The sequence below is a fragment of the Molothrus aeneus genome, chromosome 3 (assembly GCF_037042795.1).
Source record: "Molothrus aeneus isolate 106 chromosome 3, BPBGC_Maene_1.0, whole genome shotgun sequence".
Classification (NCBI taxonomy): Eukaryota; Metazoa; Chordata; class Aves; order Passeriformes; family Icteridae; genus Molothrus; species Molothrus aeneus.
Window position 1 is genome coordinate 29,616,050 of NC_089648.1, and position 27,018 is coordinate 29,643,067.

Below are 27,018 nucleotides of genomic sequence, written 5' to 3' on the forward strand. Positions count from 1 at the left end.
TTCTCATCCTACTATTTCCTTACTGGCACATATTGCACTATGGTAAGCCTAGACTAAGTTATGCACTTAAGCTCCTGGTCAGTGAGCTCTCAACAGTGGGTTACTGGTCTGTTGTGGCCTGGAATGTACTTCCTTTGACTGGAACAGGAGCCTGTCCATGCTGCAGGAGTTCCAGAGACTGTCCCCTGTAATGCCCTCTCATTCCAATGCTCTAAACTTGCCACAAAAACTTATAAAATGGACTGCCTTGAATATTTAACTCTGCTGACATTTCTCTGCTGCCACACTGACAGACACTGCTGGCCCGAATTGTGTGGGAAGCAAAGGAAAGAAGGACTGCTGTGAACTAAAGGGGCTGTATTGTAATAGAACATGAAAGCATAGAAGTCAACACAAAATGATACAAAGCCTAATAACAATACATTGTGCAATTAACATACATAAACACTCCCTTCAGCAAGACCTTCCTCACCCGCCCTTCCCAACATAATCCCTCAGCAGGGAAGCAAGTAGCTTGGTGGCTCATGCCTGCCTTCTTGAAGGGAGATTTAGAATCAAGGTTCAGTGCATCAAAAATAAAAATAAACGCAAATTAAAATGAGCAACTAGAGACAACTGAATAAACGAAGTATCTATTCATAAAAGCTAGCCTGCAGACTGACCAGGTTTTTTTGTACCCTCCAAGGCCTACACTGATCCTAGTTTACTTCCTAGTCATTCTTCTGTCTGCCAGCCCACAGGAGTCAAAGCTCTGAGCTGAGGACACAACACTGCAAAGGAGCCTGGCAGAGGGAGCAGCATGCATTGCTGGCACTGGAACAGCCTCAAGGCAGTCCACAGAGGTCCTTAGAACTCAAATTGCTGGTTGGTTTAAAAAACCAACTGTACACAGGGTTGGACACCAGAGGTTGAGGTACTTTATTGCCCACTGGGAGAGATTCCTCCCCATCCCTCATGGAAGTGCATTTGCCAAGACAAATCTACTAATGACACACCTCTTGTTGTTTAGGGGGAAGAGCCATCATTTCTTTCATACACGTTTTACCAATGTTTGAGAGCAGAGAGGGTCTACAGATCAGCCAAGAGGATGCACTAACAGCCTGCAGTCCTTCAACTGCTTTGGCAGACCTGTGTCTAAGTCAAGGTTTCTATGTCTTGCTGCACAGGCTTGTTCAAATCATTCATATGGATGTGGAGAAAAAGACAGTCTAAACAACTGCTATAGATACTGGAACTATAGCTTTCCTTAAGGCACAGTTCAGATAAACCCCTAAATCACTTTTCTCCCTACTGCCAATCAGTGTTTAAAAACAAGCCAAGAACAAACAAAACAAAACAAAAATTGGACTATCTTGCTGTTTATCCCAAAGCATTCAACTATGTGTTATCTTCTGATTTATGCGGAAGACTTGGCAAAGTGCCATGGAAACCAGAAATGAAGGTAAAACATGCAACAGAAGCCAACTTTGAGGCTGGCACAGAAGTGCATGGAGAAGTCTTGACACAAATGCCATACTGAGAGGAGTTTCCTGGCTCTGTGCCTTCACCTCAGATGCAGTTCCAGAGTCAAATGAGATACAGAGGATTTCAAAGCCAGTCTGATATTTTAAAAGGAAAGTCTGGTTACCTTTCCGGTGGGTACAGTCAGGGGACAGGAATTGCTTCTTATTAACCTACATGGTTAAAGTTGAGATACCTTTCTACTGAAGCCCTGGGTCTTTTTAACTAAGTTAGACATTCCTATCATTTGTTCCAGAGACTTCAGCATCCTAGCTTTTCTATGTCTTCCCTCCCACATCCACTTTCCTCACTGAAGGTTTAGGTAATAATGTTAAGTACCAAGAACCAAAGCACCTTGGTCTCAGAAGTACCATGAAGCATGTACACCACCCATGGTACATTTTCACAAATCAGGCCCAGGCTGCTGGCTTGGCATCAGTCACTAACCTGGAGAGGGGTTGTCACATCCTTGTCACAGCAGCTTGCAGAGGTGTGAGCACATCAGATCTATGCCAGGAACTGTACTCATCACCTGCATTGGCCTTTGTCCAACAGGGAACCATCACATAAGAACTGCCAGTGGCTAGCAGAAGCGTTGGAGACACTGACAAGAATATATAACTTATGCCCACAGCTCACCAAAGACTTAACACCCTCCACTGGATAGTGTAGCCTTTGACAAGGCCAAGGAGACAGCTGGCAGGGGGAATGCAGGGCCTCTTCAATGTGCTGTTGCCCAGCCCTGCTATCAAAACATCTCTGCTCCTTCCCACACTGCAAGAGAAGCAGAAGCCTGGGGAGTTCTGCACACACAGAGCTCCACAAACCTTGCTGAATGTTTGAATAGGAGCAAAGAAAGCTGCCAGCCCCTTGGCCTCATGCATGCAGTAGGTCAGGACAAAAGGACATTAGGCCTCGGCTCCAGGAGTCACCTTGGGTACTCTGGCAGCAGGTGCTACCTGGGCTGTACTCTTATATACACTACCAGGGCAAAGCCTCATCCTGTGCCTTCTGCATACCACCCTCTGGTTCCATCATCTCCAGGAAATCAGCTCTGGAGAATATCAGGATAGAAGTTGTGGAGCCTTCCCAGTCCCATCAGTCCCTGAAGAATCCAAGCTGGGCTCAGCCCCTCCCTGCACCCTCAAGAGAGCAGGGTTAGGGGTGGTGTGCTTGGATGAAAGACAGAACAGTCTCCTTTGATAGCTTCTCTGGATCTTGTCTTTTCTGAGAGTCGTGCACTTTGACACCTTCCCCCCATTCCCAGAAGAGGCGGCTGTAATGGCAGACACTGTGGGCAGAGAGGAGAGCAAGGTTAGTTTGGCAGGGAAGGGAAAGGAAAACACTTCCTTTCCAGCGAGGGACAGCTGCCCTTGCTATGGGAGCCACACAAAAATACTCAGGTACCTTAGAAAAGACCAGTGCATTTATTCATTCACTTTACAAACTCTACAGCCCTCAAAGTAAAGCAACAGCCAAGCCTAAGAGATTTCCATGGAAACAAACTTGTTAATTCTAGCTTCACTCAAATTCAGTTCAGTATTTGCTGCAAGGAGTCAGGTCACTAGGGAAAAACCCTACCTCCCCCTAAGTTTCTCAGAGGATGAAACTGTCATTGCAGGCAATGGAAAGACCTTAATGAAGAATTTAGAAAGTCTGCCAGGAGCAGCAACCTAATCCCTCACCACATACCTACCATAATCAGTAACAGCTGTCCTATGTAGCTTTGCAAACAAACAGCACTTCCCACGGCACAAAAGCAGCTAGGATCATTCCCTCCTTCCCCTCATGTGAAATAACTGAGCTCTGCTTTGCTGCTGAGAGTTCTGGTCCTACAATGCCATCTCCCACTCCATCCATCAAGCACAGCCCTCCCTCACTGCATCCACACAGTCCCAGCCATAATGAAATCAGAGCTGCTAATTACTGCCAACACAGCAGCCTTTAGTTTTGTACAATTACTGACACTTAATATTCATAGCTTATTTAATGCTTCTGTTCTAACAAAGCAGTACTAGCACAGCGACAAGAGCACATGTCAGTGGCTAATTATAGACATATTAGTACTCACTAACCACAACACATCCCTTCTGGAGTCCCACACAAGCACTCCCTCCACCTCCTCAGCCATTCCTGTAGATTCATGCTGGCCTATTTCAGAGTACATAGGCAGAACTAACCCCACCCTGACACACTGAGGGAAAAAACATCATGTGCCTCTCCTTTTAAGCCTGTTCTGCCATTCACCACATGAAGAAAGGCTTAAGGATTCTTGAAAGCACTGCTCTAAGACAGTAAGGAGGTTCAAAGTGAGAAAATCAGGAGTGCTATTTCATACCAAGTTCTTACTCAGAGGCACAGTCTTGGGTAATGGTGGTAGTGCAGAACATCTCTACCCAGGAGCCCTGAGGCATCAGACTCAGGATTTGCTGTACTTGGGTAATGCCCTCAGCCTAGTACTCAGTAGATAGGGATGGTTTTCAGCAGGCACAATGTTAATAACTGTCCAATGGCATGCCACTTCATCCTTTCCCAAGGAGCTACTGTTTTACTCTCTGACTCTCTTAAAAAAAAGCTCCCAGCTTCCCACAGGTTATTCCAGAGCCTGGGCTAAATGAGCTGGGATTTGCTTTTAAATTAGCAACTTCCAACCAAACATGTTAAATACAGAGATGCAGCAAACTACAGTTGCTGGGCTCAATTTCTATTTCCCTGCATGCAGGAGGTTCAGTAACTTGTAGTCTGCTGCAGACAGCGGAACGAAGTTGTGACATGTTCGCTATTCATAGCCATTAATTGCAAAATCCATGATTCCACATCAGCAGTTTCCTGACAGCCTGACAAGGTGCCAGCTCCTGCAGCACACCCTTCTGGTGATCAGCTACACTTGCACTGCAAAAGACTGCAAGGACACAGCCCTGCAGAACTCCCTTCCAAACACCCAGGCACACACACACATTGGCAGACACATACCCATCCACAGCCTCAGCTCTGGCTCATACTCACTGAAAGGGTGCAATGGCTTCGGGAAGGAGGTTGTATGTCGCTACATTGGTCATTTTGTTGAAGAAGAATTTCTTCTTGAAGTTTTTGCTGTATGCCATTGTCCAGGGATCTAGCAGAGGGGTTACAGGGATCAGGTAGAAAATAAAAGAGGGGGAAAAAAATCACAGAAGAAATACACATACAGTAAAAGTAGGGAGGAGGAATCTAATCTGTAAGAGTAACTGTGATCCTTCTATTATTCCTTTTTCCTTCCTTCTCCCAAGACAACCTGCTTCCCAAGCTGTTCTCTATTCACTGAGAAAAATCCCTTCTCCCTCCATTTAGAAGCTAACATTTGAAACAGGGTATTTCCACTTCCTATTACTCTGGAAACCATCTTGATGAAAAATTATGATCTCATTAAAAAAGAAGGTAGTCAGTCATGTAAATAAATGGAATTACCCACATGATATCTAATCAACCCACAACAGAAAAACTTACATATAACACCCTAAACCTCACCCAAGTCCAAGCTACCCTCATTACATGCAAACCCTTAATCTCTAGCCATTCAAATATTGCCAATAATTTTTTACCAACTTACAAGATAAGCAAGTTTGGTCAGTACTTTTTACTTGGAGAGACAAAGAAAAGTTGAGAGGGAGTGGGGACTCTCTCTTCCTACCATTCATAGTCCGTACGATGTAGAGTCCCGTGGGCACAAAATGCCGATCATCTCGGCCGGTGTAGGACAGCCGGGGCATTCCTCCTGAACTCTTGATGACTTTCATCTCTAACCTAAACATTGACAGAAGACAGTGATAGAGACTGTTTCTTCCTTTACTGTGCTTGTACACACCTGGTACCACCTGCAGCCTCTTCTCCAGAGTGTCACAGTGAGAACTGACAGCACTGCACAGCATAGGATTAAATCATCACACCCTGAAAAACTGGAGTTTTTGCCGTTCCACACAGGACAAAAGAAACCAGTCAGACCTGTCTAGACCAGGCTGCAAATTGAGTGCTGTGGTGAAAAATCTGTGATAAGCTACCATAATTAATCCATATAGGGTTCCTATTTCAAGTGTGAATTCTTGACCTTTCAAGCCACTGAGAAGTCATTGATACTTCTGCACCCAAACTCAGGCACTGTTGCTACTCCAGCTGTTATGAAGTGCATTGGCCACATCTATGGCTTTAGAATGCAGCAGAATAATGCTCTGAGTGAGGAGCATCTCAGGAACAGCAGCCACCACGAGCTCTAACAGCTCTTTCTCCATGACCACACTAGCACAGATCAGAACATCCCTCCCATTGCTCTGCACAGTGACTGATAACCTCAGTGGGCCCTAACATTTTATTTGCACCAATTGCTTACCTCACAAAAATCTTGTCCATTTCTTCCAATCTGTATACTTCTTTCACTCTGGGAAGACAAGACAAAAACATTATTTCAAAAAAGTTTAAATTGTGCCTTTTTTTTCCTGCCCAGCTACAGGTAGCAGACAAATGGTTGGTTTCATATAGCATGAGATAGTCAGGCTCAAATGAGTTTCACCCTTCTTTATCTCCTCTATCTTTATGCTTCAGTGCCTAGTTTTTCCTGGCTTGAGAAAACCTGACACCTGCATGCTCATGGCTGGATTGCTGTAAGCAGCAGATAAATGTCCTTGCTGCTAAGGCAACTGTGCATTTTTACCTCGGGTTGACTATACAGGAAAGTGAAAACAGTGAAAGTCAGGTGCTTTTGCTTTCCCATCAGATAAATTGACCAAGGTCAGTCCCAGGCATGTTCTGGCTTCAACATGCTGGCCTCACAGTAAAATTAACAATCTGATCTTCACCATTACTATCCTCAGAGGTACAACAAAATTGTTAGTTACACTGAGGTAAAAAGAGTTTTTTTTTTAAAATCAGGAAAGATTGTTTTGAGTCCTCATTCTGTCATTACATCAAACTGGTTTTGTTGTTTTGAGATACAGAAAAACAATCAGTAAGTTAAAAAAGCACTGCCTCTGATTGGACACCCCAACCACTCATTTCCCACATACTGCTACAAGCATCAGGCTTCAAAGAGCACAGCAGAAACACTTTAACACCTTTCCACAAAAGCAGCAAATGACCCCTCTACAATCCATTTCCCCAGCTCTCCTTCTCACTTCACCTTCAGCCTGCCCCAACATTTTGGGTTCCTCCAATTATTACAACTGTTCATTTGTCATTAGGCAGAGATTCCACTCGTTACCTTTCATTAAGCCATCAAGGAGAAGATCCTCTTTTCCCTTCCTCCAGATTTTTTCATGATATTGCTCCACTTCAGCTTGTGAATGAGAAGCTGTTTTGTCAGTAGAATTAATGAAATAGAAGGCCAGGAGACAAGCAAAGCTGAAGTCCTTTGTCAGGAACTTTCCTGGGGGTTGTAACTAAAGCCTTGTCCTCAGAGATGCTGGTCAGTCCTGCATTTGCTAACAGTCAGCATCACTGTACTGCTGCTGACCCTTCAGGGCAGACAAGGACCGAATTCTTTGCAATGATTAAGCTCACTAGGTACTAGACCTACAATCACACATATTTGGAATCAACACCAGCCAATCCACCTATGATGAAAATGTGACTGTTTGACATGTGAAAGGAGGGCACAACTTCTCCATTAACAATATTTACCTTAAATGTATAAAAAGCTTTTAGCCCCTTTCCAAAGAACATAACAGAACAATGAATTTCAGCCTGAAACTTAACTCCCCTTCATGTCCTCCAACACACTGACACCAAAGCAAGTGAGGCTGAGGGAAGGAGGTGTCACTCACCGGATGGGGTTCATATCCGGCCGGCTGGGTTTGGAAACAGCTTTGACAAACTTCTCTGCCAGCCGAATCCTGAATGAACATGGAAAGAGAACCCAGCAATTTAACGGGGCCTTTGGCACAGCAGGTAGGGAACAGCTTCAACAGAGTAAGTGATTTGACAACTCAGGACATGCAGACTGCTAGGCAAATGGGTCTAGCAAGACTTCTTTTCACTCCACTCTCCCAATGCAGTACCCAGTGATACTGCCTATTATCCATTACAAATGAGTCTCCATAGTTTACTCTCTAAGTCCTCATGCTGTTGAACATGGATATATTTATCAGGCTAGCAGGATTAGCAGAGACCTTATGTTCCCAAAGAAGGAAACAGAAGGGCTCGTTCTTTCTCTCTCAGCTCATTCATATTCCCAGAATGGTCAGTTTACCCCAGCCGTGCCTGGCTCACCCTAAGCTAAGAAAGAAGCTAGAGCTGCCGTCATACACAGAGAAGATACAGTTGGAAAAGCCTATATGTACTTCAGTTCAGAGCAGCTTCATTCCCAGTTCATCTTTATAGCAGTGTTTCAGCTGAATGCACTTGTGTCCCCATGCTCAGCATTCTGCTTTTTGTCTGAACACTGTTTCCCAGTCATTCCTAGACATGTACAGAAAAAAGCTTCTCCAGAACCTACATACCTCTGGTTGAAATGCTGCGTTCGAACATCATTGCCATTCAGCACCAAGACATCAAGGATGTGGATGGCACTGATTTTTCTCTGGGCTTTCCCCTAAGGACAGCAATACAGAGATTGATTATTCACACTCTTGATATTTCAGCTTTGATTTATAGCCTGTTTTTTGACAGGACATCTCTTCTAGCAAGAAGGCACCTTTCCAGGTATTAGAAACACACAAATTCCCTGCTGCCCATTATACAGGAACATGGCATCCTCCAAGAACTGGTGCATCTCAAAGACCCAGTTCTGTCTTATGGGAGGGAGAGGGGGCAAGACCACAGCTGCCATCACCAGCTATCTGTGCTTTATCAGGTATCACAAAGCCCAGCACACTACAGTATCCTTGTCTGAGGTGGAGGAGGACAGGGAAACTTCCCAGGCAGCTGGGATTTTTCACTTTACACTGTAAATATACCACAAGGATCTTCTCCCCATAGCCTGCAGTCACTGCTGAGCAGTTATGTACCCACAGAGCCACAGACACATGAAGTCATGGTGGCAATGTCACGTGCAGCTCCACTTAGAACAGCTACACATCAGGTCCAGAATGTTTTCAAAACAATGCTGAAATATCATATTTCTAGGACTGGACAGAAAGAACTTAATCCAAAATAGCTACTCTAAAGATCCTATAAAAAAAACCACCTTGTACCCGGCACAGATGGAACATTTATTCTGCAGTATCGTACAGAGATTAAGTGAAACTGCTTACCATTTGTAGCAAAATGGTAAGAGAGAGAGTAAGTTCCTACCTCTCCTTTCAGCTCATGAACAATCTCCACAGAGAGAAGGGTATCTCGTGGCAGCTCAGTTTTCAAATCCAGCTTTGTCCAGCGGTCTGACTGGCGACCACCCCAGGTGTAGATCTGTGATTTCTGTACATAAAGACAGAGTCAGATTCAGCCAAGGTTTCCTGAGGGCAGGGGTGGAGAAGAGACCTCTAACAGCAGAGCAACCCTCAGACAATGTTTTTGTCCTAGGCTGTCACAGGCAGTTTCTTTGTCATAAGTTTTAAGAACCTTAACCGCTACAGCAAAGGAACAAAAACACCAATTCTAATCTACCAGTGACTTTTCACACCCACACAAAGAAGCAGAAATAGAACACCTTTAAAAGGACAGTGAAGATAATTAGAGACACTAGCAGGAGTGCAGGTCTCTGTGTAGGCTGAGATTACAGAAAAAGGGTTAATTAGTGTGAAAGGCAGTGACATCAGGAGAAAGAAACATAAATAACTAGCAGTCTCAGCTACTGCTGATGAGATTCTTTTAGGCCTTTAGGGGCAGAAAAAGATGGGATGAAACTGCAAGGCAGAATAGTAGCATTGAAATTAATCAGCAGGACTCCCAGACTGTTCTTAGCACTTACCCCTAACCCCAAGAGGAACTTCTGCTCACTTCCAGACACCATACACCGGTAATCTAACACTTGGCGAATTTTTTCCAGTGTGCTGGAATTCAGAGGAGTGGGTTTGTAACTGAAGGTATCAATGTCTGTGCCCTAAAGAGCAAAATATGGAAAAGGCAAGATAGACACAATGCATCAACAGGCAGGTAAACATAACTTCTACATGAAGCAATAATCCAGGACTAGCTTCTTCATCTCTTAATTCCAATATGAAAAAAAAAAAAGTTATATTTGTATGAAAGGACTCAAAGGACTCTAGGCAAGCTCTCACCTGAATCAGCTCAAAGAACTTGGACTTGGGATCTGAAGATGAAGGAGCAACACGAGCCTGATCAGGAATCTGAAAACAAATTCAAACAATTGATACTGAGTGTTAATTCTTTGGCACATTCAAAGGAACATTTCTGGTTTCAATATATGACAGGACATTCTGCCCCTGAAACTCCTGCTCTTGGGATTCAAGATGAAGAAGAGATGTCATGTGGCAAATAAAATGTCTCACATGTTTTGCAAATTTAATGTAGGCATGCCACATCTCACAGAAACCAACCAGCAACTCCAGAAAGATTTCATCTAAACTTTTGATGTCATGCATGTTTTGATGAAACATCCTTTCATCAAAGACACACCATCAGGCTGTGAAACTAACTGCCATATCTCTGGCCCCACTGCAGTCAAAAGCTTAAGAAACAGAAACTGCAGACTCATAAAACAAGACCTTTTAGAGAGCTCTGCTGCTTGGGATCTAGGTGCTAAGTTCACCCTGTGTACAATGAAATATTCTCAACTGCAAAGAAGCCTGCTCAGTTAAGGCATACACAGTAAATCAGGGACATCCTGTTTGATTACATAACAGCTTGAAACGTTTCCTGACTTTCCCACAAGACAAGATATTCAACCTCTGTCTAGAAAGTCCTATCTTTACTGCAGCTCCACTCTTGTTTCACTATAGCAAGGACACCTTCACAATTTGCCTGCTTGACACCTTACTTACCCCCCATAACTGGAGACATTCCTTTCGGATTTCAGCCTGCCGCGGCTCAACCAGCGTTCTAAAGAAAGACCGCAAACTGTTAAAGATGGTGAAACCTCTTTGATCTTGCAGCATTATATATCTCAGACTTATAAAATCTGGAACTTTCAGCATCCGGCTTGAGAACAACAAACAAACTGCTCCACAAAGGGTTGTATGAAAGAGGCTGCTGCTTTCCCTCCTCACCCTCCAGTTCCTGTGTTTAGCTATGTTTCATGGTTTGCACTACTATCAGCCATCACTTCATACCATGAAAGTACCACTGGGTATAAATATTTTCACTGAGTTATGTATTTGTACAAACTTATGCTAATCTCCAAGAGCTGGGTACACAGACCTACTTAAGAATAACAGTGAAAACCTGCTGAAGGCCATACAAATTACAGTTTCAAGGTAGAATCAGCTCTAAGATAACTTCTAACTACCATATTCACTCAACTTTCTACCACATATTATGTCTGGATAACACCTGAGCAGAAAAGCCATAGCAGGGAAACATTGCAATGGCTTTATTTTTATGCAAGCAATTAACATCAAACTTTAGGTAATTCTAGGTCTGTAACATAGATGTTTTGAATTGCCCCTGGAAAGATGAACAGCTATGAACCACACTCAACTTGGATGGTTACTGTTGAATTGAAAATACCAGCTGCAAGTTACTTTTCTGCTTACATTCCTGGTAAGAAGCAAGCTCACTTATGGTAACTGGAAATCATCCAATGCATGGAAGCCTTCTCAACAAGGGTGATAAAAGGCCATCAATTTTCAGGACTCCTCCAGCCACCCACACATCTCTGCAAATAACTCAGGTGGAGACACAAACTGAGCTACCTAAAAGTACTTTTCACTTTCCTGGCTCCAAAGGCCAAGACAAGTACCAGCTCAAATCAATAACTTATTAAATAAGGGCAAAACAATTCATTAATAGTAGGTTAATTCAGTCTTCACCAAAAGGCAGAGGAATATACTCACGTGTCTTGAACAAAGGCACGGATTTTGGCTAATGCCTTTATCTGAACTTTGCAGTGGCTAAAAGAGAAGAAAAGTTTTAGTCAGGGAACAAATTAATCACCACCAACATTGTTCTACTGTTCAAAACAAGAAAGAGTGCTGGGACAACAGGGGGAAGCCAGTCTGATTCACAGAGCAATGAGGGATCTTAGCCAACATGATTCAAACTGACAGGAAGATCACTGGAACAAATTAGGCAGTACTTTCTTTTCTACACAGTATTCTGAGGCCAAACAGTCACTAACAGTAATACAGAATTTCTGTCTGCACAGAGACCCCTGCTCAGCTCAACCCCTCAGAGAACAAAAGCAGAGCAGTGTGGCAGCATCAACAAGTACTTCCATGAGTGTAGGAAGTTAAACCAGAAAGCCATGCTAAATTAATCTGCCTACAGCCAGCAGCCTTCATCACCCACAGTAACTCACTTTTCATTGGATTGGACAATGTAATTGTAGAAGTCCTGGTTGTCTTTGATCACGTTCAGCGGGACGATAAGATTCACATCCACGTCGGAATTGCGCAGCTGGTTGAGTCTGATGTTCACTGTGAACAGGTAATCCCGCACATCTTCAATGCCTGACTTCAGGCCTTTGCACACCACGTACCTGCACAGCAAGGCAGAGAGATCAGTTCTTTCACACAGCCAACTTTTCTGCCACACTCCCATTATAAGGAGAGCTTCCCAAACCCCAGGAAGTCTTTCTTCCTGAATATCCTTAGGAAGATGCAAACTGACCTATCACTGAGTCATCGTACATTTTCTAAGCTCTGGAAAGACGGGGAAATGCAACCCTATCTAAACCCTTCACATATCTCCCCCAAGTAGTATCAATGCTGCTAAAATTGACAGGTACAATGAAAACACAGATAATATCACAGAATCATAGAATGGTTTGGGTTGGAAGGGATCTTAAAGATCATCCAGTACCTTCAAGTACTGGAAGGCCCCAGTTAGGCCACCCCTAAGCCTTCTCCTTTCCAGGTTGAACAATCCCAATTCTCAGTCTTTCCTCATAGGAAGTGTGCTCCATCGTTGAAATCATGTTGGTTTTCCTCCTCTGAACTTGCTCCAACAGGTCCATGTCCTTCCTTGTGCTGGGGACCCCAGAGCTGGATGCAGCACTGCAGGATAGGTCTCACCAGAGCACAGTACCAGGGCACAGTCCCTTTCCTAATCCTGCTGGCTATGCTGCTTTGGAAGCAACCCAGGATACAACTGGCTTTCTGGGCTGTGAGCACACAGTGCCAGCTCATGTCCAACCTCTCATATATCCTCTAGCTTCACTGAAACCATAGCTGTTTCATGCAAAACATGATCTGTTACATACCCAGTTCCATAGCTTCCTTCCCATAACAGCAATTTGGCAAATATCATCTCTACTTTGTCTGTAATTTACCAAACATCTAAAATGTTTCCTCCTCTAAGACAGCTGCTAATTGAGGCAGGTCACAAAGCCTCCACTAGGCCTACCCAAATCCATCTATCACTGTATTTAGAGGACTGTTTTCTTTAGTAGACCGTCAAGCTCGAGCATCTCACCTCTCCGAGTTAGCAGGGCGGCTTGTCACAGGTTTAAAGATGCAAATTCTCTCAAAGCAGCAATACAGCAGATAAACAAGACCCACACTGAATGGAGTAAACAGGTCAAAGGTTTTGCAGACAAAATGTCCTCCTGTAAAAAAAAAGAGGAAGTATGCTGATGCCAGCAGAAAATAAGGAAATACAGAGATACTGAGCACCTCAATCCTTCTGCAGAACTAGTAACAGAGTTTTTGTGCAATTAAACAGCATCCAGAACACAGTTATGAAGTGGGCCAGCAAGACTTCATGAAACATCTTCCCTATGTCTCTGCAGCAAAGAGAGAAAAGCATTCCCTTGGCAAGAATCTAAGCTGTATGTAGGCTGTCTCACAAGCAAACCTCCTATCTGCCTTCCATCCTTCCCTTCCAGGCCCAGACTGTGCCCTAAGGCCTGGCAGCATGCTATCCCAAAGCCTCCAGGGAAGAGGAGCCCTGATATATGCAACAAGGAACCTCAGACTAGAGGAAAAGACTAATAGATGTTACCTAAACAGAACAACTTGTCATCTAGAGAGAAAAGAGTCTGTGTTGTCCCTCTCCTTCAAACAAGATTCCCAATTTCCCCAAGCAAAAGGCAGGCAGAACTATCATCATTTTTACAGAACTATCATCTACCCATGTAGGAAAGACTTAAAGAAAGCTGCCCCTTTTATCACATCACATTTGAGACTACTCCTCAGTAGATCATAGCCTCAGGTTCCTCTAAGCATAGGGCATAAGGTACAAATTATCACTTTGTTACAATTTGTCTTCTAGATCAGTGCCAAAGGCTAACTAAACTCAGTGGAAGACAGGACCCATCAGAATGAGACACAGCGTAAGGTCCATCATTTACCAACAACGAGGTGCAGTTAAGACAGGGTAAGGCATCATTAGTTCTTATCCACCAGATGACAGATTTAAAGGAGAAAAGCTAGAGGAAAGAAAGAACTGGATAAACACCACTCAGCTCCAATCAGCTGGGATATTGAGGAAGTTGGTCCAGCTAGTGCCATAAATCTCAGGTAGACTGCCCAGTTATCACAACAGATTAGCTTATTTTTCTCACCCGATCTCTTAGCTTTGTGACAACCATCTCAGGACTTATGCATACACATTCAATTCTGTGCAACTCACGGCAGAGCAGACTTCAAGGCACTAATAAAAATTGTACAGCAACGTTCCCCAGTGCCATAGACACCTTAGAGAAGGAGGAAGATTAATGGACAAAACATACCTGTCCGGACAATGGACAGTGCTGTGAGGAACTGGCAAAGCATGAGCTGTTTGCTCAGGATTTCTTGCAGATTCTCCTGGCCCTCCACTGAGAAACCCTGCAAAGTGCATAGCATATGATTAGTATCTCCACAAATCTGTTGGTCAAGCAAAGGATTCTGAGGAACTAAATAATGGAATCATGATCATTTCTGTTTGTTTAAAGTAAAAGAATCAGCACTAGGAATTTTAATGGCAAGGCTTGTACAATTTCATATTGTAACTACACGTGTCAAACACCCTATTGCATGCAGACAAAGGTATCAGCTTTGTCAGGGTTTTTTTAGTGCAGGAAGAAAAAGAAATTAACCAACCCCATCAGCCATTAAGAAATGCACTCCCTTGTGATCAGTATTGTCCAAAACAAAATTCTGGAAAGCAGTAATGTTCTCTGATCGAGTGATGTCTCCATCTCCATCAATCCCACCCTCTCCTAAAGAAAAAAAAAGGAGACAATCAATAATACATTTGCAAGTACAAATAAAAGATCAGTATGTGCAGATGATCTATTGTATTCAATCAACATTTAGTCAGAAATTACAAAGACCTTGATAGGTGGAATAAACACTACAAAGTTCCTTGTTTACCACCAAAGATACTTTTTAATTCAGAAAAATTATTCAGATTGAGTGGTTGGGGGGCTGAAACAAGACCATACAAGAACCATGCTCAAATGCTGAGTTGCACATTAGCCTCAGCACAAGACAAATGAAGACTATATGACAACATAATATTCTCATCCAAGCAGGAGTGGCACATAGCTGAACCTACTGAAAATGTAAGATCCAACTGCACTGCACTGCACAGTTCACCTGTTAAAAACTTGTTATTACAGACAAGGCAAAATTCTTTATATTGTGCATTTGTAACCTTCTACTAAGAATTCAAATCATTCCAAAGAAACATAATAGCCTATCTTCAAGCACAGTGTAATTTGGGCTTTAAAAAAGCAAACCCCCCCAAAAAAACTGTGAACAAGTTTATAAAGGGAGTAGGGAAAGAGACGTAGGATTTGTGCACGAATACTCATACAGTTTTCCTCTATGGCTCTTTTAAAAGAGCTACACTGTCCCCCAGCTGCTGTTTTAGAAAGCTGACCTAAGGTATATTCTAGAGCTCACCAGTTGTGCCTCAAGTAAGCCCGAACTTCTATTTAATATTAGACCCTGTAAATCTTCTACGACTACAGATTCTATTACCTCAGCTGGAGGACTAGAAAGCAGAAGAGATCAGGATGCATGATATGGTTTTGATAACCAAACTCCTCACAACCATCCTGTCAGTAAGTGAAGTGACACTGGAATTTTTTACCATTCTTCACAACAGAAATAGCATGCCAGGCTACTTCCTTCCCATTAGTTTGTACACACCTCACTAGACTTTATAGCATAACAGAAAGGGATCAAGAAAATTAATCAAAATCATTGGGCTATTAATTTCTCCAGGTATCTCCTCCTTTCCGTAACACCAGTTTGCTGTGAACTATGAAGATCTAAACACTGCAACCAAGGTGTTTATTTGCCTTGCTGCCCTTGCCATGAACCTTCACTTTAACTAAGATCTAATCCTTAAGTGCTACTAACCATTCTCTAGGAAGAGCTCATAGTCAGGTGTCAAGAGTGGCAGCAACATGAGTAAGTGGTGGAGAGAAAAAAAAAACCACACAAGGCACAACAACAGAAAAGCAAACTCCCTGCTCTACACAACAGTCACCTTACAGTTTCTTTAATATAGTCTGAAATAAGAAGCACAAATACTAGCAATCCTTGGATTTCCCCTCCTAGTCCTAAAGGCAAGGCAGATAGAGGGCTCAAACACATCATCAAGATTAACAAGTTACAATGCATGAGATGAGATGCAGCAATTGTCTGTGTACACCTGTTTAGTCCTTCTCAATGCTAGGTAAAACATGTTAACATAACAAACCTCCTTGGATTAAGCAGCTCATTTAGTCACAGTGATTCAGATACAGCCTCTAGCCCAAATCTGTTTTATTTATCTTTACTAAGAGCCCACAATCAATCATGAGAGCACAGCTAGGAAGGTCGGATACAGAAACATGCTGACAGTTGGGTAAATGAGGTGTCTAACTGGCTCTGCTAAGAGATCTTTGGGCACATCAGGAGGCTGGAGCACCTCTCCCAGAAGGATAGATTGAGAACACTGAGGCAGTTTAGCCTACAGAAGAGAAGGCTCTAGGGAGTCCAGGCACCCTTCAGTATCTAAAGTGGGCTACAGTAAAGACGGGAAGGGACTTTTTATCAGGGCATATAGTGATAGAATAATGCATACTGGCTTTAAACTGAAAGAGGGCATGTTTAAAATAGACATTAACAAGAAATTCTTTACTCAGAGTGATGAGTCACTGGGAAAACATTGCCCAGAAAAGTTGTGGATGCCCAGTCTCTGTTCATGGCCAGCTTGGATGGGGCTTTGAGCAATCTGGTCTCTTGGAAAGTGTCCCTGTCCACAGCAGGGGGGTTGGTGCTAGATGATTTTAGGTCCCTTTCAATCCACACAATTCTATGATTCTATGACAAGTCATCTCATTCACAGTGTTTCAGGCTGAGATCAGTGATTTGAGAAAAACATTGTCAAGCAATCTTTAAGCACTCTATAATGTTCAGATAAGCAAAGAACTCAAATATCAATTGCTACAATGAAACATATTCCCAGGTCAGACTGGTAATAAACGCAAATGATTTTGAAAAAATGAGAATTACTTGTCAGAAAAATTTCTCGATATGCAAGCTCACCAACCTCAACCCTTTTCTCCAATGGCAGCCCCCTTCTACCTTGCAAAATGCTTCCCTAGGCTTCTCCTAGATCCCCCTGCTGGTATCAATACCAGTCCTGCCACTAATACAGAGGCTTCAGCATAAGCAAAAACGTCAGGTAACACTCATGGGTGCACTACATACCATAATAAGGCTCAAAGAGCTCACTGGAAGCAGAATAGAAGTCCTCCAGTTTAAAATCATTTGGTCCTTTCAAGGTCATGCCAAATCCTTTTGCATGCCACTTGCGCCTCCACAAGACGTATTCAGAGAAGCCTCCGGGACCAGCACACACATCAGCAAAGTAGAGCAGCTCTGCATCATACTCCTTTATCAAAGGCACCTGCAAAAGGAAACTGAGGAAATTCTTCTGACCCGTAACAGCTCCCGTCAGTCAAACCACATACATCATAAACTACACTGCGCAGAGGAATCTTTCAAGGACCTGTTTTCCCAGCTAGTATCCTAAAGATTCTCCTTTCTTCCCACCTTCCACATTCTCTGAGAAAGCACTGCTGTTTGAAAGTTAGAGGAACTCACCCCTTGGCAGTCCTTAGGGTTTGTAAACATGTAGTCAAAGACGTGGTCCATATTTGCCATCTTCATCGCAGCCCTGTGAACACGTAAATAGGGCCTTGATAAGTTTCATCCTTGGCTCCCTCAGCTGCAAATGGACATACATGGAAAAGGGACTGCAGTACCAGACATTCTACAAACCTGTTCAGGAAGAAAGCTCCACGGATCATCTCATAGGGGTTAGACCTTGTTCGGGCTCGACGCATTTCTTCTCCATCCAGCTCATCAAATACACTCTGCACAAACAGAAACAAAGCTCATCTGGACCTGGCATTGGCTGGAGGGATAGGTAGGCATCAGCATTTCCTATCTTCTTGCTTCTCTCTCCTTAGACAGCAAACTCCATGCAGGATTTGGTTCACCAATACAAAATGATTTTCTGTCTCATAATGATATTTGCTCTTCTTCTAAGCCACCTCAGCTCTTAAGCAAATTTAATAACACTGACAAATTCTGTACTGATAGCTCCAGAGCCTGATAACATGGTTAGCCACCTCAAAAGCAGTCCCAGCCTAAAGTATTTCTTTCACATATATAAACACACACTCTACTGCAGTATACAAAAGCATGATAAAATCTAGGAGAAAAGACTGAACAGACAAGAAAAGAAGGGGAGCTCATTTCCTTAGTTTAGTCAAGCCTTCAGCCTTTCAGTCGGACTAAGGGCAGGTGACTGCTTTCTGTCCTCTTTGAGCTGGTTTTGGCTGGGGGTAGTAGTTTCATATTAGCTAGTATTGAGATACATTTTGGATTTGTGATGGAAACAGTGTTGATAACATAGAGATGTTTTTGTTACTTCTGAGCAGAGTTTGAACAGCATTAAGTCCTTTTCTGATCCTCATACCGCCCTGCCAGCAAGTAGGTGGGGAATGCATTCTTGCAGAGTTTGGAGGGGACATAGCTGGGACAGGTGACCCCACAACTGTCCAAACAGATATTCCATACCATACCCCATAATGCTCACTATATAAGGCTGGGGGAAGAAGGAGGAAGCCAAGGACATGGGAAGACAAAACCCTAACTCTCCAAGTAACCCTTGCATATGATGGAGCCCTGCTCTCCTGAAGATAGATGGCTGAACACCTTGCCCATGGCAAGTAGTGAATTAATTCCTTGAATTAATTCCTTGTTTTGCTTTCTTTCCATTGAGTGGCTTTTGCTTTACTTATTAAATTGCCTTTATCTAAACCTATGACTTTTCTTCACTTTTACCCTTCCCATGCTCTCCCCAATCCAGCTGGTGGTAGAATGGGTGAGCAGCTGCAGGGCACTTAGCTGCCAGCTAGAGTTTCACCAAGAAAATCTCTCAGAAGGCTGAGATTCAAAACAGGCTGCTGAACAGACAGTAAAAAAAAGGATGCTAGGTCATCCCAGTGACATCAAGGTGACAGAGGACATTCTGAGCTCTTGTCAATTACCTAACTACTCAGTCTTCTTTAATTACTTATTTCACTTGCTTCCCCAAAATTTCAGTTCCTCTCTAAAAAGGGGGGCTCACCTTGCACTGCAGGACATTATGTAAAAGCTCTTCATTACAGAACTCTGTTTCATCTTCAATCATCAACTTCCTCTGCAACAGGACAAGAGCACAGGGAGCAATTAGCAAGCATGATATTGTCATTTCAGAATGCAGCATGTACCAATAATGGATGAAGGCTGCCAATCACACACTAGGCTGTATCAGCAGAAGTGTGGCAATTAGGCTGAGGAATTTTCTCCCGTGTTAGGCATCTTGAGATCGCATATGAAATACTATATCCAGTTTAAGCACTCCCCAGTATAAGAATGGACACACTGGAACAAAAGCAGCAAAAGGGCCAGCAAAATGACAAGGGTCAAAAAACACCTGGTATATGAGAAAAAGCTGAGAACAGTTTGTTCAGAATGCAGAAAGGGAGATCCTATTGCTGTACCTAACAACGGGACAAGTCCCTAACAGGAGGCAGAAAAGGTTGACCTATGCTCCTAGAGATGTACAGCGACATGACAAGAAACAATGGACAAAAGCCACATTAAAAAAATGCTAATTAGCCATATGTAAATTTTCTTTTGTCAACTGGGTTGTCAAACACTGAACAGATGCCCAAACAGGCTGTGGAGCTTCCATCCTTGAAAATACTCAAAATTCCATTAAACAAGGCCTTGAGCAACCTGATCAGATCTAGCTGGATCTGCTTTAGGTAGGAAGCTAAACTAGCAACCTCAAGAGGTTGTTCAGAGTTCATGCTATTCTACAGCTATTTGACATGGCAACTGTCCCAGGCTGAGTATCCTGCTTTATCTTAGGCTGGTGAGTACCAAGACATAAAAAATTACCTTCCCCACAGTCATCCACTCCTTCAGCTCCTGAGCATCTGGGATCTCTGTGGTACACTCAGGGCACCAGTCCACCTTCTCATAGGCACTAGGCTGCAAACACAAGTCATGGGAAGAGCCAAAGATGTTTTTACTAGAAAAACATAAAAACTAATTGCTCCCCAAAAGTTTGCCTCCCAATGCTAGCATAAGGGGTTATGCCATGACTTCAGCACCAACTGTAGAGTTTTTTCCTCCTGGACTAAAACATGTCTTATTTATTTTTAAAATAAAAAACAACCTCAAACACCTCCACGACAAAAAAAAAAAAAAAACAAAAAAAAAACCAACCAAACAAAAAAAAAAAAACACCCAACCTCACCACATTCCCCTTTATTAGAGTCTGATAATCAAGGCAGAACAGAAGTCTAGTACTCAAAGTACAGTTTAGAGACACTGGAAAAGAGACAGCTGCCAAGAAAAACCACAGTTTACACATTCTTTCACCCAGTTTTTGCTGAACACAACAAGAGAAATGGCTTAATACAGAAAGTACTTACCTCTGGCTCATCCTGCCAATCAATATTGAGCTCCCCATCAAACCCTTTGAGGGTCAGGCCAAAGCCTCTCCTCCCCTTCTGATTGGAGGCCTCAACAATATCTTTCCTGCCTTGGCCATATTTTCCCAGACCTTCTCCTTCCCGGAAGCCCATCTTGGCCTAAAAAGGAGCAAAGGGAGCACTCTGAGGCAAGTGGACTTGAGTTTCTGTACTACTGCAGAGGTCAAAGAATAGTGCAGAAAATGGCACATCGCCCTGAAGTGACTTGAAGGCACTGAGCACTTTTAATTTCAATTGTAGCTTTCAGGACTTTCGAGTGAGTTCACTTCACTTAGGCAGGATACAAAAAAAACTAGATCTGAAGAATGATGTTTGAAATGACAGCAAAAGGCTCAGTAATGCGGGAAGAGCCTGCTCAGAGAGAAAAGTAGTGAGGAGCCTGGAGCCATTCATCACAGGGTTCAGTAAGCATGAATGGTTCATAAAAAAAGACGGTGGTATAGAAAAAAAATCATGTTGTGATGATATTCTTTGTTGTGAACATGCATTCACATGCATTTCAAATACCAGTTAAAACTTCACATAAAACAACTCAGAGGAGGAATGCAAGACATTGCACCTGAAACACATACACATCTCTTAGGTTAAAAGAACTATGACCATTATCTGCTAGTTTTTCAGGTTTTCTCTCAGTAAATTTTAGCAATAAGAGAACAATAACAAAACATGGGGATGCAGTCAATTTCATGTATGTACAAAACAGTAAGGAAATAAAAGACAGAGAACCCTGCTACAAAGAGGATCAGAATCAAAGTATTTTTTATAACAAACTGGTCTTTTCACTTTGCTCTCATCAGTTCTTAATAGTTTGGTCCAAAACTGTTTTGACCTACCATCAGCTTTTGGGAGACACTGTTATACATTGAGTAGCGGGATGAAGTACCCTCCACAAGAGAGTCTTGTTTGAACTCATTGCTGAAGACTGGTCTTTTTTCATCACTCTCACTGTCAGAGCCACTGGTGCTACTGGAAGATTCTGAAAACAAACAAAAAAGTGAGAATGAAAATATAAATAAAATGGAAGAAAGACATCTCAGTAATCACAATACAGTGAGACTCATTAAATCATCTGAACACACACAGAGGACACTTCAGTATCTCAAATGAGTTACAGGAAGCATGCAGGTGCAATATAACACACCCTGTGCAACCAACACTTGGTTATCTTCCCTGTTGCTTCAGGGAAACACACAGCTTCTCTGACCCCATGGATTCCAGGCCCCACAGAGGGCTGGGCAAACCCCATCACACAGCAGAGCAGCCACAGCATGACCACAATAGTACTGTGGTGTGCCTGACCTTTGCAATCATCCTGAGGAGCTGAGAAGGTCCACAGGGATTCTCTCGTGAGAATACTGACAATTACACCCTGATGAAACATTTTGAATTTTCTTACATATCCTATCTAACTGCAAGTGCCAATCCATCCCTAACTTAGCCAAAACCTCACATCAAGTACACAGGCATCTACCAAACGGCCAACACTGCAGAAAGAAGAGAAAGCTACATTTATTATACTTCAGTTAAATAGCAAGGATTCCCAAGTTCACTACAGCAAATGAGACAGTTTTTCACCTCTAGAATTTACAGATACATACAAGCTCAAGTGAAAGACAAGGTCAGAGGAAAGCAATCTTTTTTAAAATACCATGAGAGACGTTTGAGGAAGAACTTAAGTCAATGGTTCAGTCAAGGTAATATCAACATATATAGCAAGCACTCAAAATAAACCTTCTTCACCAGAAACTGATGCACCAAAACCTTCATGGGCACAAATAAAGAAGCTCTGTCTGTGCCCAGTTCCACCTTGGGATCTAGTTGATAAGAACCAAGGCCTGTATGAACTGTGAAGTCCTCACTGCTACTCTCCAGCTGTGAGATGCCCAAATCTACTTGCTCCAGGCAGGATGTAACTGGGATCTGGGCAGGAATAATGGCAGTTTCATTTGTCTCAGCCTACTCTGTACCAGCTGGGTGCCCAGGGAGGCCCTACAATCCAATGAGTCCTTCTGGTTTTCCTGGGGTAATATCACTATGAGGATGAAGCAGTGGCACAAGTTTCTCACTACAGCTAATTCATACAGACTACAGGAGCAGCAATTCACAGCAAGCCCAGCCATGCTCTGTGTTGGCCCTCTGCCTCTTGAGCTCCCTTGTTTGCCAAGTGCTAGAAATAATTTTGTGCTGGTTTGTACAAATAGGGGAAGCTGAACTACAAAAGTTGTCCTGACATAAAACACAAGATTGTTAGCAGAGTTGATCTTTTTCTGTTTATCTCTTAAGAAGGAATAATTTAATTCCACAAAAGTGTTAAAAAACCCCAAAAGATATTAAAATACTTGAAAAGAAGGATTGAACTTTTCTTAGATTTGTCTAATTTAAGAAAAATCACAGACTATTTCTCTCTCAACTCACAGATCTCTGTATATTCCTGTTCTGGAAAACTGAGCATCAGTGAAGTAACAGGACACAACTGAAAATCAGCAAAAAAAAGGCCATTACAAGAAAGTGAAGTAAAAATGAAGAACACTACTGTAAAATATACAAGTGTAGTTAAAACCCTTTCAATGTGTCCTCAGTGTTTGTTGCTGAGCAATCAGTTTTTAAGATTCAGGACTTGTGTCCCCACATTACTACATTCGAGTTTTACAGTATCAACATTTGAGGCTTCCAGCTCCAGACAAGGAAGGCTATGATTCAACCTGTGTTTGCAACATTCTGTACCCATCTTGATTTTCAAATATCTATCACACGATATACTCCTGTTTCTTTCACAGAGCTTTTACCTAAGAACACACTTACAAAGGATTTTTGCTTTAGGGTCAGTTACTGCTTTCTGCTTCTTCAGTACAGAGCTTCAGTTAACTTTGCTACCTGCTTTTTAACTTTTTGCTAACTGCTACCTGTCTTATTTTCTAGAGACTCATAAAGTGCCTTAAACACAATTACCTACTGCATAAGTTTCAATGGAGTCCCTTTACAACTCTTCTTGTTTTTAAGATATGCTAAGCCATGCTCAGCTGAGATTAAATCTTAAATCAATTCTTTCCCCAACCTCTCTTCTTTCATTAGAAACCACAATGGGTGTAATAGATTAATAAACAATTAACTGTACCCATAATATTGTCATTGAACTGTATCAATTTGTTTCTTAAACACTAAGGCTTACAGCCTATTTTGATTCATGTATGAACTCAATAAGCAAAAGGGGGGGAAAAATGAAAAAAACATCAGTTTGGATTTTTTAGCTCAGCCCTGAGTGCACAGAGCACTGCCTACCCCAGCTCTCACATGCTGCACCTCTGGCCTCCTCCCTCACCTGGGCCTTGTCAGACAGGTACACACACTATACACTGCAACTACAGCTACTCCCACACCAACCCCCTCACCTTCCACACACACCCCTTCCATTTTCACAAGGGAACGCTTCTTTATGTGTTCAGGCACTTGAACACCTCATGACCATGAGAAATCCTAAGACTCTGACATAGCAGGCACACAGTGAGGCAACCTGAAGTACCATCTTGGGAGAGTTTAGAGTGTCCCACAACAGCGACACCGATTGTGTGGGTCACATGCCTCATCTGTGGTATATCCTAACTCCAGGTGAGAAAGCACACTCCAAGAAAAAGTAGGCAATTAGTTAATAGATCTTTCTGAAAAGAAAGACATAGCTGTGAGCTCTCACAACTCTGCCCCCTGGCAAAATCACACTGAGCCAGCAGAAGAGATAATCCTACAAAGTAGAAGCCCCAACCAACTGGCTCCATTGTATTCGTCTCAATTTCTCCCATCTGCAGAAATGTGGTAAGACTACTGGTTTCTTTCTTCCTTTTTAAACAAAATTATGATGCTTCTTTATGGTGTAACACCCACAAAGCCTCAGTACTGAGTTTCCAAACCAGAAATAACTGCTGAGACTGAAAAGATCAATATGACAAGAATGTTTAGAGCTTTGGATCATGCACGTCATGATCCAAATCCAGTTTTCTACGTCTGAATTCATACAATTCCCAGATTAAAAGGTTTACATAAGATTTTTAAAAAGCCTAAAAGAATTCACACCAATCCAAGGTTGTGAAAAAGAAATAAAGTAGCTTTTTTCCTAAAAAAGGAGAATATCCTTGAAATTCAGGCTATCAATCAGGATTCAGGAGATGTAGGTTCAATTCCTGGTTATTATTTACATCCCCTGCAGCAACACATTCCAGATCTCCAACCTTACCTTGAGTAGTATGATTACTAAATTGATTTTCATCATCTGAAGTAGAACTGAGGGTTAATCCCAAGTCTTCTATCCTCTTCTTCTGCTTATTTTGGGGGCTGCTAAATATGGGTTCTGTCCTTCTCTTCATGTTTTCCTGAAAGGCTAAAAGAAGAAGATCACACTTGGCAAACATTAAGCATAACTTTTTGTAATGCACAGCAGCGTGGTGGCATAGATCATGTTATGCTGTTCAGTATTAGGCTTCTCAGCTTAAACGTCTTCAGGTAAAAGTCTTAGCTTCTTTTGAACTCGCCTTTGCAAACACCTAGTCTAACTAATCAAATGGGAAACTGATAGGGAAATTCCCCTATAACCGATGAATTTTAAATCATTTCTACAACCTACTTATCCCCAAATGCAAGTAGATGAAGTCAACCCAGATGTAGACAGCTAAATAACTTAAATATATGGCAGTTCATTACTATTACTGAATCAAAGATTCATTTTATCCAAACACACTGAAAAAATGTCAGATCCATCTAATAGAGATTATGCAAGGTGGAACCAATTTCTCACGAGACTCCAAACAACTCTGACCTGACCTCTGCAAATCTTAATTAATAAAGGAGCTTTTCTACACAACCTTTATAACAGAACTTCATTAAATATGTGTGCTCAAGTTGTGTGTGCAGTTGTGTTTTTCACCAGGCATCACTGGCAAAATATCCAGCTTCTGGATGTGGCTGATAATTTTGCATAAACTCAGAGAAAGGTCTAATGCTTAAGATGGAGTTAATAGAAGCCAGCTTGGAAGGCTTGCAGAAGACAACAAGCAAGGAAAGGGAAAAGTGTAAAGGCAAAAATGCTTAGCACACCAGCTAAAACCTCCCTGCAACTGAAAAAAAAAAAAAGAAACCGTACCTTGATTAGTGTTTATTATTGTACATAGGATTGTTGGGCTATAAAAGATGTCCCAGGTCACCAATTCAAACCTTTAGTTATCAAACTTCTTTTCACAAACACATACAAGGCAGCTTAAGGCCAAATCCTTTCTTTAGCCCCACGACTCTGACTGCAAAATGATCCCACAACCTCACTGCACTATGGCTAAGAAATCTTCTCCCTTCCACCAGAAGTTCTATTATAGACAACTCACCTTTATCTGCTCTTACCTTAATTGAGGGGTTTGTTTTTTTACCCTTGTTTATCTCTAACAAACCAGCCATTTTCTATTTCTTCTGAGAGAGCCAAATGAGAGACCAACACTCTCAGCTCACTCCTGCCAGCTCCCTATCAAGATCCTCACCCTCCAAACTCCACTAAGGGTCCCTCAGCACACTTGACTTCCCAACAAATTTCAAACCATGCAAAATTAGGTGCAACTTAGGGACACCCGGTCCCTCAGGAGCCCCGCAGGTGCGAGGGAAAGCCCCTCCACATCCCCAGCCATGCCCCACAGCCCCCTTTCACTGCACCAGCGGCTTCTCACAGAATCGTTTAGGTTGGAAAAGACCTCTGAGGCCGTCGAGTCCAACCCATGACTGAACACCACCATGGGAACTAGACAATGGCACTGAGTGCCACGTCCAGTCTTTCCTTGAGCACCTCCAGGGATGGTGACTCCACACCTCCCTGGGCTGTCCACTCCAAGGTCTAATCACCTCTTCTGTGGAGAAATTCCTCCTGATATCCAGTCTAAACCTCCCCTGGCGCAGCCTGAGGCTGTGTCCTCTTGTCCTGGTTGCGTGGGAGAAGGGGCGAACCCCTCCTGGCTACACCCTCCTTTCGGGGATTGCAGAGAGCCATCAAGTCTCTCCTGAACCTCATCTTCTCCAGGCTAAACACCCCCAGCTCCCTCAGCCGATCCGCAAAGTCCTTACCCTCCGAACCCTTCACCAGCCCCGCTGCCTTCCCTGCCTCTCACCGCCGTCACCCCGCCCGCCGCGCAGCCCCCGGTCCCAGAGGCCGAGCCGAGACCCCCCCGCAGGCGGAGCGCGGGCAGCGGGGAGACCGCGGGAGCCGCCGGCGGCCGCGCCCTGCGCTGACCCGCACACGACCGGGGTCTACGGACAGCGCCCTGCTGGAGCGGGCGGTACTCACGACGAAAGCGCGGCGGGCTCCGAAGGGCTCCGGCGGGCTCGGGCTCCCGGGCGCGGAGAGGGGAGGACGCGAGGCCGCTGCCGCCGCTTTCGTTTCCCCGCTCTGACGCGGCGCCGTGCCCGCCCCCGGCCCGCCCCTGGCGCGGGGC

The 27,018-nt window shown here is 43.2% G+C and overlaps 1 protein-coding gene across 2 annotated transcripts; it reads right to left on the bottom strand.

Moving 5' to 3' along the window:
• Positions 1–342: 342 nt before the first annotated feature.
• On the bottom strand, positions 343–26,962 carry CMTR1 (cap methyltransferase 1). 2 transcript variants are annotated; one of them, XM_066546549.1, is made up of 24 exons: positions 26,871–26,962; positions 24,789–24,932; positions 21,397–21,539; positions 20,504–20,662; positions 19,965–20,057; positions 19,147–19,218; positions 17,790–17,884; positions 17,613–17,685; positions 17,217–17,415; positions 14,610–14,728; positions 14,258–14,354; positions 13,000–13,132; positions 11,885–12,064; positions 11,421–11,477; positions 10,410–10,467; positions 9,687–9,755; positions 9,377–9,508; positions 8,761–8,883; positions 7,968–8,059; positions 7,293–7,361; positions 5,864–5,911; positions 5,171–5,283; positions 4,507–4,615; positions 343–2,791 (listed from the first exon to the last, which is right to left on the bottom strand). In XM_066546549.1, exons 2-24 carry the CDS (start codon positions 24,916–24,918, stop codon positions 2,659–2,661), a joined length of 2,496 nt encoding a protein of 831 aa, XP_066402646.1. In that variant the 5' UTR covers positions 24,919–24,932; positions 26,871–26,962; the 3' UTR covers positions 343–2,658. The 2 variants fall into 2 exon arrangements, with proteins under 2 accessions (XP_066402646.1, XP_066402647.1); XM_066546550.1 differs by lacking the exon at positions 26,871–26,962 and adding an exon at positions 26,651–26,679.
• Between the last annotated feature and the right edge of the window lie 56 nt (positions 26,963–27,018).